Genomic DNA, 14,621 nt, shown 5'->3' with positions numbered 1-14,621 from the left:
CATCCAGTAAGGCGGCAGAGCCAGGGCCTTTTGTTTCCCAGGTGTTTGTGTTGAGAGCTTTCAAAGAGGAAAGAGGAAATAGGAAAGAAAAGTATTGTGGACACTCATGTATTCACCAAGGTAGGCTCCACAATGATGACAACTTTACTATTAGTATGTGTTTACCTTTTGTCGGTATTTTGCTGAACCATGTTCATGTTACCGCTCGGTGACCCTTTGTCTGTACATGAGTAACACATTCACCTTGAGGAGATCTGACAATAATTCTTTCATATCCATTGATGCCAATCCATATTCACTTTTCCTCTTTGTCTCAAGTAGTCTTGTGTTGGTTTTTTTAAGGTAGATTTTTATTTATTTATTCATGAGTTACACACACACAGAGAGAGAGAGAGAGAGAGAGAGAGAGAGAGAGGTGGAGACATAGGCAGAGGGAGAAGCAGGCTCTCTGATGCAAGACCACATCCCAGGACCCAGGGATCACGACCTGAGCCAAAGGCAACCACTGACCACCCAGGTGCCCCTGTCTCAGATAGTCTTATGGATGTGTCATAAGCACCCACTCCCATTTCGCACTGGACAATTGCTTTTTTACCCAGTGAATTTGATATTTATAGAGTCCAGAGGAGATATCTAACATTCATGGGGTTGTCCATGTCAAAGTAGAAAGTGTTAAAGTATGCTGGCAAGGAAATCCAGCCCAGTTCATGGTGGGTTCAGCTATAACAGCAGATTTGAGTAGGTCCAACAGAGACCAATGGCCTGCAAATAAGCAAATACTTATCACTTGGCTCTTTCACTGATGTTTACCAAGGTTGAGTTTAACTGTCCTTTCTCTTGACCTAGTTCAGTGTTTGTTAGAGTTTCAGGCTGGTTTCATGAAACAATCTGCACAAATGCACATTAACTTAGAAATGTTTATTCGCATGTAATGTTCATTTATTTTTGTCATCAATTCCATTTTTTCCCTCTATATCACAGAAGAAATCACAGAAAATTAACAGAATTAGTGGGCAATTCAGTGTGGGTCCTCAATAGGAATAGTGATTCCCTCAGCACTCTTTTATTTTTTTTATAAGAATACTGCTGACAGGATAGCAGTCTTTTTGGTCAGTCATGAGGAGATTATAGTAAGGAACCATGAAGGGAACTGAAAGGGGAGTCCCCATTGTTCAACTTTCTTTTCCATAACAAACTCGCCATGAGGCCCCTCAGCATCTGAGGGCAAAAGGGCTAAGTAGACAGGCGTCTCTGCTCCTTCCTCTGGGCTTTTGATGCCTTTTGGTCCACCCATGTCTGTTCTCACCCACCCAGGGCAGCAGGCATTCAGGAGGATCTTGTCATCTCTCCTCTGCTCACTCAGTTTCCTGGCATGGATTCTGGACAGAACGGTGACACCCATTTTTGACACTGAATAGGCTGCTATTTTGATATCAGGCCAGCCCTCCTTCTGGTGCACTCCATTCTTTACGTCTTCCAGAAACTTGTTCATGAGAATCCCCAGCTCCTCCTCTGTGATAGTCTCACTTGTAAACTTCTGTTGCAGTTCTGGGCTGCACTGTTTAAGTGCTAGAAAGCTCATTATGCTAGACACATTCACCACTCTACCTAAAAAACAACACAAAGAGTCACAAAGAATGGCATGCATGAGAATGGTGAATACCAATATTGCTAGTATTTTGTCCATTTGGGAGACAATTTCTAGTTTGCTATGAGGGTTAATGAAGACTGCCTCTGTAACTCGAGGACATGCTGCAGTCTTGAACCTTGTTTTACCCATAATGTCTCTGGTGATGTGACAGAAATGATCTAAAGGGACTGAGTAGTGCCCAGATGTTCCACAAAGAAGAGAGAGTGCCCTATACAGGAACATGGCAAGTACAGTGTAAGAAGGCACACCCTGCCATCACGGGTTGAGAGCCACTTTTCCTCATAGGTCCCCTCTGGGACTGCCTGGAGACCTTATTATAGTCACTTGAGCAGTGCTCTATGAACAATTGTTTAGTAGCTCACAATCAGCTTCTGAGTTTAAAGATGGCCTTTTGAAGGTGAACAGACTACATTGGGATAAGTTGCTTTTCACTGTGCTGTGGCCAGCTAAAAGCAAATCACCTCAGTGGGCTGAGTTGCATGATGTTTTCTCTAGGTTTGGGATATCATCCTCTCAGGAGCAGTAACAAAATGCCTGGCTGTATGGTCATGGAAAAGGGCAGTGGAAAAGTGACATGTTGTAAAGAGATGCTCTAAAAAGAAATGAAGTCCATGCTACACCATGGATGAACCTTGATAACATCATTGAAATAAAGAAGCCAGTCACAGGAGACCACTCATTATATGATTCTCCATATATAGGATGTCCAGGGGAAAAAAAAGTAGGGACAGAAAGTAGATTGGTGGTTGCTTGGGGCAGGGTGGCATGGGTAAACAGACGGCTCATAGATAAGGGTCCAGAAACTGTTGGGGTGATGACAATGTGCTAATCTTGACTCAGTGATGGTTCCACAACACTGCCCATTTGCTAAAATCTACTGAGTTGGATTCCTGAAATGGGTGAAGTGTACGATAGGTGAATCTCAATAAAGCTGTTAGAAGTGTAATGCACTGACACATTTCTCACTATTTTCTGAAAATGTAGTTAGTATTTAAACAATGAACTTAATAGACATCTATAAGTAATTAATTTCATATTTTTACATTTATTTATTTAAAATTTATTTATTTAGGGAGAGTGAGAGTGCATGAGCTGGTGTTAGCAAGTGGGAGAAGGGCAGAGGGAGAGGAATAGAGAGAATAACAAATAGACTCCCCACAGAATGCAGAGCCTAACTCAGGGCTCCGTCACATAAGCCTGAGATCATGACCTGAGTCAGGTGATACCAAGGGTCAGCAACTTCATAGATGGAGCCACTAAGCACCTATATTTTTATATTTCAATTAGTCTTTTTAGTATTATTGAAAGGTCATGATCATACCTACAGTCAAGGATTCAATAAAATTAGGAAATTTTCTCTTTTTAATGTATATATTCATGAATGAAAGTTATGGTCACTTAACTCGAAGCTTTCTCCCAATAGGAGTGGCAGTGTCAAAAAAGGTCAGTGAGGACATGATGCATGGATGGTACTCTGACTCTCATGATGCAGTGTTTAGAGAGAATGAAAATGAGCTGTAGAAACTATATTCTTCATGTATCAGTCTTCTAAGACAAACACCTTTTAGAGAGGGGTCTTTTACTCCGGTACTTTATTTCATCAAGAACATGTTAAGTGTAACATTAATGGGACCTATTTGTCAAAAGTTTTCGTGAGTACTGCTGAAAACTAGAGAATACTTATGGAGGAAACCAAAGAAGACAGAAAGAAATGGGAAAACTTTCATGCTCAGGTTTGGAAGAACATATATTGTTAAAATGTCTGCACTACCCAAGGAATCGACATATTCAATGATTTCCCTATCAAAATAATACCAGCTTTTTCATAGAGCTAGAAGAAACAATCCTAAAATTTGCATGGAACCAGAAAAGATCACGAATAGCCAAAGTAATGCTGAAAAAAGGAAATCAAAGCAGGAGCCATCAGCATTCTGGACTTCAAACTATATTGTAAAGCTGTAGTCATCGAGCAGTATGGCACAGGCACAAAACTGGACACACAGATCAATGGAACAGAATAGAGGACCCAGAAATGGACCCATGAGTTTATGTCAACTAATCTTCAACAAAGCAGAAAAGAAAATCCAATGGAAATAAGGGAGTTTTTCAACAAATGGTGTTGGGAAACCTGGACAGCCACATGCAGAAGAATGAAACTGGATCACTTTTTTATAACATACACAAAAATAAAGTAAAAAAGGATGAAAGACGTACATTTGAGATACGAATCGTCCAATCCTAGAAGAGAAAGATGGCAGCAACCTTTTTGACCTGGGCCATAGCAACTTCTTACTAGATATATTTCCTGAGGCAAGGGAAACAAAAGAAAACATGAACTTTGGAAACTCATCAAGATAAAACTTCCCCATATCAAAGGAAATAAGCAAAAAACTAAATGCAATGACAGGGCAGGGAAAGATATTTGCAAATGACATATCTGATAAAGGGTTAGTATCCAAAATCTAGAGAGACCCTATTAAACTCCACACCCAAAAAATACATATGTTTATATAAATGGGCAGAGATGTGAAAAGATGACTTTCCAGAGAAGATATCCAGATGGCTAATAGATACACGAAAAGATATTCAACATCACTCATCATCAGTGAAATATAAATCAAAACCACAATGAGATACCACCTCATATCTGTATGGAATTCCAAAATTAACCACTCATAAGACCACAGATGTTGTCATTGATGGGGAGGGGGCGTGACCTCTTTTGCACTGCTGCTGGGAATGCAAACTGGTGCAGACACTCTAGGAAACAGTATGGAGGTTCATTAAAATGTTAACAATAGAGCCACCTTATGACCCAGCAATTGCACTACTAGGTATTTATCCAAAGGATACAAACATAGTGATTCAAAGGGGCACATGTATCCCTCAATGCTTAGAGTAGCACTATTAGCAATAGCAAAATTATTGACACAGCCCAAGTGTCTATCGATTGATAAATGGATAAAGAGAATGTGATATATATACATATATAATGGAATATTACTCAGTTATCAAAAGGAATGGAAACTTGCCATTTGCGACAACATGGATGGAGCTAGAGTGTATTATGCTAAACCAAATGAGTCAGCCAGAGAAATAGAAATATCGTATGATTTCACTATGTGGAATTTAAGACACATATGAACATAGGGGAAGGAAAGGAAAAATAAAATAAGATGAAAAAAGAGAGGGAGGCAGAGCATAAGAGACCGTTAATTGTAGAAACAAACTGAGGGTTGCTGGAGGGCAGGACGGTGGAAGGTGGGCTCAATGAGGGATGGGCATTAAGGAGGGCAATTGTTGGGAAGAGCCCTGATTGTTATATGTAACTGATGAAACATGGAATCCTATTCCTGAAACCAATTCTACACTAATGTGAAATAAAATTTTTAAAAGTTTAGTGAGTACTTCTCAAATATATATTACTTACAACTAGTTCAATTTCCTTCAAGGGGTGTCTGGGTGGCTCAGTAGGTGTAGCTTCTGCCTTCAGCTCAGGTCATGATCCTGGGCTTCTGGGCTCAAGCTCTGCATGGGGCTCACTGCTCAGCAGGGAGTCTACTCCTCTCTCTCCCTATGCCCTTCCCCCTGCACCTGCTCTTGTTCTCACTCATGCTTTCAATCTTTCTTTCTTTCTTTCTTTCTCTCTCTCTCTCTCACTTTCTGTCTCTCAAGTAGATAAAATCCTCAAAAAAATTTATTTTAAAAATATTACCTGCCTTTTTCACAATTGAAATAATACCTATTCGTGATTCAAAATTGCAAAAACACAGAAGTGTGTGCAATTAAGGGGAGGACATAAAGGGAAGACAAGGCCTGAGGAAGCCACACAGGGTAACTGGTATACCAGAAAGGCAGCCGTCTTTACTCACAGGGGCTCAGGACCATTTTCTTACATACCTGTAGCATTGACAGCAGAAGGAGAAACTCTACTAAATTTCCGTAGGCTGTTTGTAATGAAGTGATGACATCTTTTCTATTCTGTGATGTCTGTCTCAGGGGGTCTAGGATTAGCTGTGAAAATACTGACCTGTGTAATGAAGGAGGTCTGACGGGCAGTAGAATGGTTTTGTAGGTAAATTGCTAGATGTGGGTGCCTCTGCTAGTCCCTGTTCCCCAGGCCTGTCCACCCACTGACCACATCCCCAAGGGGGCAGGGTGGCCACCAGATCCTTGTGGTTTGACAGCTCAGGACAGGAAACACAGGTGCAGGAGCTTGTGGAGCTTCCATAGCAAGGACGCTGATGTACACATTTTTGTCTTCAAGTGTATCCATGGATTTTGAGGGTCATTTTAGAGACTCTGAACTGGAATACACATGGCAGGCATATGGGCTAGGAAGTGTATGGGCCATCCGAATGTCCTTGTGCAAAGGGTGTGTGACTGCATTTGAGTGTGTGAGATGTGGGTGAGTGTGTGAGAGACAGGGACTGTATGTGAATGTGAGTGTGACTGCATGAGTGTGTGACACTGTGTGTGACATAGTGTGTAAAACGGTATGTTTCTATAGGTGTGTAAGAAAATGGTCCTGAGCCCCTGTGAGTAAAGATGGCTGCCTTTCTGGTATACCAGTTACCCCATGTGGCTTCCTTGGGCCTTGTCTTCCCTTTGTCCTGCCCTTTATTGCACACACTTCTGTTTTGCAGTTTTAAATCATGAATATGTATTATTTCAATTGTGAAAAAGACAGGTAATATTTTTAAAAATAATTTTTTTGAGGATTTTATCTATTTGAGAGAGAGTTTAAAAGAGAGATAGAGAGAAAGAAAGAAAGCAAGCATGGGTGAGAACAGGAGCAGGAGCAGGGGGAAGGACATAGAGAGAGAGGAGTAGACTCCCTGCTGAGCAGCGAGCCCCATGCAGGGATGGGGCCCAGAAGCCCAGGATCATGACCTGAGCTGAAGGCAGAAGCTTCACTTACTAAGCCACCCAGACGCCCCTGAAGAATATTTAACTAGTTGTAAGTAATATATATTTGAGAAGTACTCACTAAACTTTTAAAAAACTTATTTCAAGTTACTGTAGAATTGGTTTCAGGAATAGGATTCAGTGTTTCAGAGTCACTGTGAAAAGCAGTCCCTCAGGTAAGAAAGGACTCTTGCACTGGTGGGGCTGGGGCAGTTCATCCAGACCATTACTCTGCAAGTGGCAAGGGATGTATTTTTAGGAAATCTCTGTCTCCAAATCTCACTTTCTTAAGCAGAGCCATAGTGAGATGGATAGTTTAGACATCCTCTCCTCTGGGGTCACCACTTCAAGTGCATTCCTTGATTCTCAAGCCTATTCAACGGGCACTAAGTCCACAGCCATTTCTCATGACTTTTTATGGTTTAACATTCATCCCTTTTCCTTGAAGATTCACCTTTTCTCATATCAAGGTTAGCAATGTTAAGTGTCTGGAGTGATAATGGATTTTTTTTCACAACACTTCAGGGTTTTAAATGTGCCTTTTTTCAGTGATTTTCAGTGGTTTTCCTAGAGGTGCCTGAGGCCCTGCAGCAAGGAAGACCTTGGTCCCAATCAGCAGAGTCCTTTGATTTTCTGTTTGTCTTGCCTTTTTGGATAAGGCTTCATTTGGAGAGGTGCTCCAGTGGCAAATACTTGAGGACCTTGAGTAGTGGGAAACACGATTAGTTTAGATGCCACATGACCTCAGTCTGCAACCAGCTGTGCTTGTGATCTTGAGAGTCATTATTCTTCCATTTCTGAATGGGGCTAATATATAAATATTCCATCTAGCCACCTATCCTTTTGAGGACAACAGTATGTCAGTGTGTGTGTGTGTGTGTGTGAGAGAGAGAGAGAGAGAGAGAGTAAGAGAGAGACAGAGAGAGACAGAGGGAGTTACCTTTTATACTGTACTTTCTTAAATGAAGATTTAGGACCCCTTCTATAACATTTCCTTGGTAAGTGTAGCCTTACAAGTCTGTATTTTCTGCTAATACTTTAGCTAATATCTGATGAACAAGAGTTTTCAAATTTCAAACTTTTGCTCAAATCCTTCAACTTGGATATGCCGTAATTTTTAAAAAAATAAGTACGTATCGATTTAGAGAGAAAAAAGAATAATAGACGTTTAACACTTTAAAGAGAGGATCATTCAAATAAAGGAATATGAATTCAAGGGAATGGGAGGGAAAAGCAATGGATGTGGGAAGGGATGTTCATGGCCTAGATATGGATTGCCTGGTTAAGATTGGTGGTGGCCACCTGGTTGGGTAGATTCTTATCTTTTTTTCGTGTGTGTGGCTAAATTATTTCTGTAAAACTCTTTTTGAAGAAAGCATTACAAATATGAAAACTCAGCATCTTCTATTCCTCAATGTATTTCTTTTAAAGATTTTATTTGTTTATTCGAGACAGAGAGAGAGAGAGACAGAGAGATACAGGCAGAGGGAGAAGCAGGCTCCATGCAGGGAGCCAAACATGGGACTGGATCCCGGGGTTCCAGGATCACGCCCTGGGCTGAAGGCATTGCTAAACCACTGAGCCACGCGGACTGCCCTCCTCAATGTCTTTAATGTCACAATTCTCTTTTGTTCTTTCACGCCAACAAAACAGAGCCAATGAGCAGAAATGGGCCCTTGGACTTTGTTCTTTAACCACAGATATCTGGTGAAATCATTCAAGACTGTTCTTTGTATCCTAGTTTCTGCATTATGGGAGAGGAGGGACAATATTTGCTTTTGGTTATCCTAGCTAAGATTTCTCTCAAATAGGATCTTCAAAGAGGGTAAAGTCTTGGTCACAGGAAACACTGTGGCTGCCATCCCCCCAAATAAGGGAAGAAGTCTCCTCTTGCAATAGGCAAGAAAACCCTACTTTCACAAGGAGAATAGAGCTTGCCTGTCCATGTCCATGCAGTCCAGGTTCCCTGAGGCAAGATCAATAGTTTGATTAGAACCTGCTTTAGCAAATCCAGGAGAGCACTCACTCCTCATTCTGGTCCAAGGCCAACAAGGCAGCAATAACCAACACTGTTGAGGTAAGTGAGATCCAAACTCAGCCAGAAGTCATTTTGCCTTCTAAGGGGAGCACCTGTATGATGTGTGGGGGTGGCACAAGTAAATTCATCCCATCTTCAAGGTTTGTGGTGAGTAAAGGAGACAGGTGACATCTGAGAGCTGCCCTGCCACATGCCAGTGAAGGGAGTGTTGCAAAAAGTACGAGAACTTTCCAGGACAGAAGAGGAAATGGGGGCAGAACGGGGAGTCAAATGTACCTGCATGTACTCTTTTCAAGGGAGACATCCTAATCATTCTAAAAGTATCAGCTTATCTTAATTAGTGTAGTACATGGGTGGTGGCTCCCCCATCACATTCACATGGGGTAAGGATTACAGTAGTTTAAACCAAGGAATGATGGCAGTCTGTCTTGTGCAGAGCATTGAAGAAAGTGAAGGGGAATCCATGGGCCTGGTCTTTGGCAGGTCTGATGACAGAGATCCCTACAAATGATGCTCAGAGCTTGGGCTTTGCTCCTGAAGGAATTTTGGGAGACAGTGAGCACCCAGAAGGTACAGAGAATGACCTCAGAGTAAAAGACTCAGAAGTAGGGTCTCTTAGGAAAGTTGGAATGATCCAGAAATGATAGCTGAGTATCTGTTGTAGAGCTGGGATGGAGGAGAGGCCTGCAGAAAAATGCAGAGGACAAAACCCATAGGACCACTCTTAAGACCTGGTCCCTGATAATCAGGAGCTGGGCACAGTGACCACATTATTCATGATTGGGGGATTGTGGGCTATGTGAGCAAGATTTTTTTTTTTTTGAAAATGATTAAGTGCTGTGATAATGTAGATATTTAAATGAGGGAGAGTTGAGGGCTGGAGGAGCAGGATTTGGGTGTGGAAGTATGTGTGTGTGGAGCTCTGGGAATGTTCTAGGCAGGTGACAGATGTTGGCGGGGAGCAGAGACATTTGGATAGCAGAGTCCATTGGTCTGAATAAAATCTGTCAGACCATAAAGTTCAGGGTCCACTTCTGGATTCTCTATTCTGTTCCATTGATCTATGTGTCTGTTTTTGTGCCAGTACCACACTGTCTTGATGACCACAGCTTTGTAGTACAACCTGAAATCTGGCATTGTGATGCCCCCAGATATGGTTTTCTTTTTTAAAATTCCCCTGGCTATTCGGAGTCTTTTCTGATTCCACACAAATCTTAAAATAATTTGTTCTAACTCTCTGAAGAAAGTCCATGGTATTTTGATAGGGATTGCATTAAACGTGTATATTGCCCTGGGTAACATTGACATTTTCACAATATTAATTCTGCCAATCCATGAGCATGGAATATTTTTCCATCTCTTTGTGTCTTCCTCAATTTCTTTCAGAAGTGTTCTATAGTTTTGAGGGTATAGATCCTTTACCTCTTTGGTTAGGTTTATTCCTAGGTATCTTATGCTTTTGGGTGCAATTGTAAATGGGATTGACTCCTTAATTTCTCTTTCTTCAGTCTCATTGTTAGTGTATAGAAATGCCACTGATTTCTGGGCATTGATTTTGTATCCTGCCACGCTACCAAATTGCTGTATGAGTTCTAGCAATCTTGGGGTGGAGACTTTTGAGTTTTCTATGTAGAGTATCATGTCATCGGCGAAGAGGGAGAGTTTGACTTCTTCTTTGCCAATTTGAATGCCTTTAATGTCTTTTTGTTGCCTGATTGCTGAGGCTAGGACTTCCAGTACTATGTTGAACAGCAGTGGTGAGAGTGGACATCCCTGTCTTGTTCCTGATCTTAGGGGAAAGGCTCCTAGTGCTTCCCCATTGAGAATGATATTTGCTGTGGGCTTTTCATAGATGGCTTTTAAGATGTCGAGGAATGTTCCCTCTATCCCTACACTCTGAAGAGTTTTGATCAGGAATGGATGCTGTATTTTGTCAAATGCTTTCTCTGCATCTAATGAGAGGATCATATGGTTCTTGGTTTTTCTCTTGCTGATATGATGAATCACATTGATTGACGGGTGTGGAACCAGCCTTGTGTCCCAGGGATAAATCCTACTTGGTCATGGTGAATAATTTTCTTAATGTACTGTTGGATCCTATCGGCCAGTATCTTGTTGAGAATTTTTGCATCCATGTTCATCAGGGATATTGGTCTGTAATTCTCCTTTTTGGTGGGGTCTTTGTCTGGTTTTGGAATTAAGGTGATGCTGGCCTCATAGAACGAATTTGGAAGTACTCCATCTCTTTCTATCTTTCCAAACAGCTTTAGGAGAATAGGTATGGTTTCTTCGATAAAGGAGGAAAGACTATCCATTGGAAGAAAGACAGTCTCTTCAATAAGTGGTGCTGGGAAAATTGGACATCCACATGCAGAAGAATGAAACTAGACCACTCTCTTTCACCATACACAAAGATAAACTTAAAATGGATGAAAGATCTAAATGTGAGAAAAGATTCCATCAAAATCCTAGAGAAGAACACAGGCAACACCCTTTTTGAACTCGGCCATAGTAACTTCTTGCAAGATACATCCACGAAGGCAAAAGAAACAAAAGCAAAAATGAACTATTGGGACTTCATCAAGATAAGAAGCTTTTGCACAGCAAAGGATACAGTCAACAAAACTAAAAGACAACCTACAGAATGGGAGAAGATATTTGCAAATGATACATCAGATAAAGGGCTAGTTTCCAAGATCTATAAAGAACTTCTTAAACTCAACACCAAAGAAACAAACAATCCAATCATGAAATGGGCAAAAGACATGAACAGAAATCTCACAGAGGAAGACATAGACATGGCCAACATGCACATGAGAAAATGCTCTGCATCACTTGCCATCAGGGAAATACAAATCAAAACCACAATGAGATACCACCTCACACCAGTGAGAATGGGGCAAATTAACAAGGCAGGAAACAACAAATGTTGGAGAGGATGCGGAGAAAAGGGAACCCTCTTACACTGTTGGTGGGAATGTGAACTGGTGCAGCCACTCTGGAAAACTGTGTGGAGGTTCCTCAAACAGTTAAAAATATACCTGCCCTACGACCCAGCAATTGCACTGTTGGGGATTTACCCCAAAGATACAAATGCAATGAAACGCCGGGACACCTGCACCCCGATGTTTCTAGCAGCAATGGCCACGATAGCCAAACTGTGGAAGGAGCCTCGGTGTCCAACGAAAGATGAATGGATAAAGAAGATGTGGTTTATGTATACAATGGAATATTACTCAGCTATTAGAAATGACAAATACCCACCATTTGCTTCAACGTGGATGGAACTGGAGGGTATTATGCTGAGTGAAGTAAGTCAGTCGGAGAAGGACAAACATTATATGTTCTCATTCCTTTGGGGAATATAAATAATAGTGAAAGGGAATATAAGGGAAGGAAGAAGAAATGTGTGGGAAATATCAGAAAGGGAGACAGAACGTAAAGACTGCTAACTCTGGGAAACGAACTAGGGGTGGTAGAAGGGGAGGAGGGCGGGGGGTGGGAGTGAATGGGTGATGGGCACTGGGGGTTATTCTGTATGTTAGTAAATTGAACACCAATAAAAAATAAATTAAAAAAAATAAAATAAAATCTGTCAGAGAGAGGGAGAGGGAGAAGAAAGGGTCCAGAGAGGAATCCCAGGGAAGTGCATTGTGAGGGGCATGGAGGAAGCAAAGGGCTTCTCTGAGGAGAGTTCTGAATGAAGACTTGAAGGATAGGACAGTCAGTGCCTCTAGTGGAAGAGTAGAGGGATAGAGGACATTGCTGACTGCAGGGCAAGTGTGTCAGAGTCCTGAGGACACCTCTCCCGGGGGAGGTACCGCAAGGAGGCCAGGCCCTGGCTGAGCAGGGCCAGGGTCTTCTGGATGAGGCCAGAGTTCAGGGGCCGGATCATGCCAGAAGCAGCACAGCTTGGGCCCTTCATCAGGCTCACCTTGGGGTTTCACTAGAGGCAGCAGTTCTGTGCATATATCTCGGGTGCCAAAGAAGTTTGTCTTCAGGGTCACTTCTGCTTGAATATGTAGGGGTGTGGGATCATCAGCTATTAGGGGAGAAGCAGAGAAGATTAATAAATAGTAGCCATCTGAGAGGATTCCAGGATATGACAAATACATTCTTTTAGTTTTCATGTTCATTCTATTGAAATCTCAGCAACATCTGGGTTAGTGGACTGTATGGTCTCAAGGTGGTTTATCGGTTGTGCTGATGCCATGTAGCTGTGTAAGCTGGCATCATTTGGGGAGGCTAGGGAAGTGTGCACAATGGGATTTCTGTTTACCTCCGTTTGTAATTTGTTGTTTCTTACAAAATAGGTAAAGTATTCACTAAATGGCTCAGATCCAAACTGAGAGAAAAACAAAAAACTAGGTCAGGTCCCTGAGATTTTTCCATGGCAATACCAAGGCACTGTGGCTATAAGACTTACCCCCCAGAGGCTTCTGTCTCTCTGTGCCTGCAGTCTGACCTCCTTCCCCAGGGAAACCCTTCTAGACCCCATAGTAGTGGTTCAGGCATCATCCCCAACCCACTCTGTGTGGTTCCCTAACGGAGATCCCCTGCTCTAAGTGTTCCCGTGTTCTTACGTGTGAAGACGATGCCTGCATTGTTGACCAGTACGTCCAGGCCCCCATACTCCTCCCACAGGAAGTCACGCAGGGCGCGGATGCTCTGCAGGTTGTCAATGTCCAGCAGGTGGAAGCGTGGGCTCAGGCCCTCAGCCTTGAGATGCTGCACAGCTGCCCGGCCCCGCGCCTCATCCCTCGAGGTGAGTATCACGTCCCCAGGGAAATTCCGGCACAGGTCCCTCGTGATGGCGAAGCCAAGGCCCTTGTTAGCTCCAGTCACTACCGCTACACGGAGGGCCAATGACATGGTTGCATGGAGTGCAAGCACCAGCCTGTGTGGTGAATGGGTGATGCTTTGGCCACAGGGAGGGCTGGTGTTGCAGAGCCCTGGCCACAGTCAGAGATGCCAGTAGAAATGAGTCTGTTATCAAGCAGTGTGGCTACTAGAGCCAAAGGCCCCGCCTCAGTCCCTCCATCAAAGGAGGGGCCAAATGTTCTGGAAAATTTCCTAATGACTTGTACGAGGTGTGTCCCCTGTGGGGCTACACCCTGAACACAAACAGGACTCTGGCCTCTTAGGGTCACTCTTGTGAACCCAGATATGGTTCAGGTTGGACTGACATGTTCCTCAAAAGAGAGGTGGTTGGTGATACAGTATAGGGAGCTAGAGAATCATGGTAGTTGAACTAAAATAATTTTGGGAAAATCTCAACAGGAACAAAGTAGTGAGATTGTGTTGGGAAGGAGTCCTTCCTCTAGGAAATGAGAATGGTTGGGCTCTTCCAAGATGCAGTGAGATTGCTGGCACAGGGATTTAGAGGCATGATAGTGGAAGAGTAGGGGTTCCTGTTTCATCTGGTCCCCCAAACCTACCTACATAACTTTCAAACCACCCTGAACAGCTATGAATTCAGTCTGAGATATAAAGAGAGAACAGCTGCAATGCCACAGGGACAAAAGCGATTGCTTCTGACAAGGTAAGAGGGGGGACAAGAGGATCAGAGGGGATATATGGAATGATAAGAGGCGGAGGAGCGAGTCCTGGTAAACTGCTTCAGGAAAGCGGGTCAGTGGACTACTGGGAACTTTAAAATCTGCCCCTGAAAGTGTCTTCCCTGACTGAAAGTGCTCATTGGGGACATAGGACAGCATCACAGGAGGGGCAGTGAAGTCTCAATATTCCCGGAGGCCCAGTAAGAATAGGGGTGCCTGTGGGGAAGCTCACCTCAAACCACGGTCAGATCGGGGTACAGGGCTGGAGGTCCGCAACCCTCCGGGTTACAAAGGCTGGCACCAGAACTCTCTTTACCCAGGAGCCCAGCAGAAGCCGAAGTGGGCTGTCCTCCATTCACCCTGGACAGGCGGAACTGGGGCCTGCTCGAGACAGCACCGCCCTCCTGCAGCTTGGCGCCCTGCCCTTTGTGCAGCTCACTTCCCCCTAGGATGCCCATGGGAGCAT

At 43.1% G+C, this 14,621-nt stretch overlaps 1 protein-coding gene across 2 annotated transcripts; it reads right to left on the bottom strand.

The window, feature by feature from the left end:
- Positions 1-903: 903 nt before the first annotated feature.
- Positions 904-14,540, bottom strand: LOC140621632 (carbonyl reductase [NADPH] 1-like). 2 transcript variants are annotated; one of them, XM_072806898.1, is made up of 4 exons: positions 14,388-14,540; positions 13,181-13,494; positions 12,532-12,639; positions 904-1,608 (listed from the first exon to the last, which is right to left on the bottom strand). In XM_072806898.1, exons 2-4 carry the CDS (start codon positions 13,467-13,469, stop codon positions 1,115-1,117), a joined length of 891 nt encoding a protein of 296 aa, XP_072662999.1. In that variant the 5' UTR covers positions 13,470-13,494; positions 14,388-14,540; the 3' UTR covers positions 904-1,114. The 2 variants fall into 2 exon arrangements, with proteins under 2 accessions (XP_072662999.1, XP_072662997.1); XM_072806896.1 differs by lacking the exon at positions 14,388-14,540 and having other exon boundaries at positions 13,181-13,682.
- Between the last annotated feature and the right edge of the window lie 81 nt (positions 14,541-14,621).

The sequence above is a fragment of the Canis lupus genome, chromosome 30 (assembly GCF_048164855.1).
Source record: "Canis lupus baileyi chromosome 30, mCanLup2.hap1, whole genome shotgun sequence".
In the NCBI taxonomy this organism is placed as follows: domain Eukaryota; kingdom Metazoa; phylum Chordata; class Mammalia; order Carnivora; family Canidae; genus Canis; species Canis lupus.
Note: the sequence above shows the minus strand (reverse complement) of the source record. Positions and strands in the feature narration are given on the sequence as shown.

Coding starts and splice junctions, on each gene's coding strand:
- LOC140621632 (XM_072806898.1), bottom strand. CDS start 13,469: ATGTCATTGGCCCTCCGTGTAGCGGTAGTGACTGGAGCTAACAAGGGC. Junction 12,640..13,180: donor TGCAGGCATCGTCTTCACAC/GTAAGAACACGG, acceptor CTCCCCTAATAG/CTGATGATCCCACACCCCTA. Junction 1,609..12,531: donor GCCTCTAGTGAAACCCCAAG/GTGAGCCTGATG, acceptor GTTGTTTTTTAG/GTAGAGTGGTGAATGTGTCT.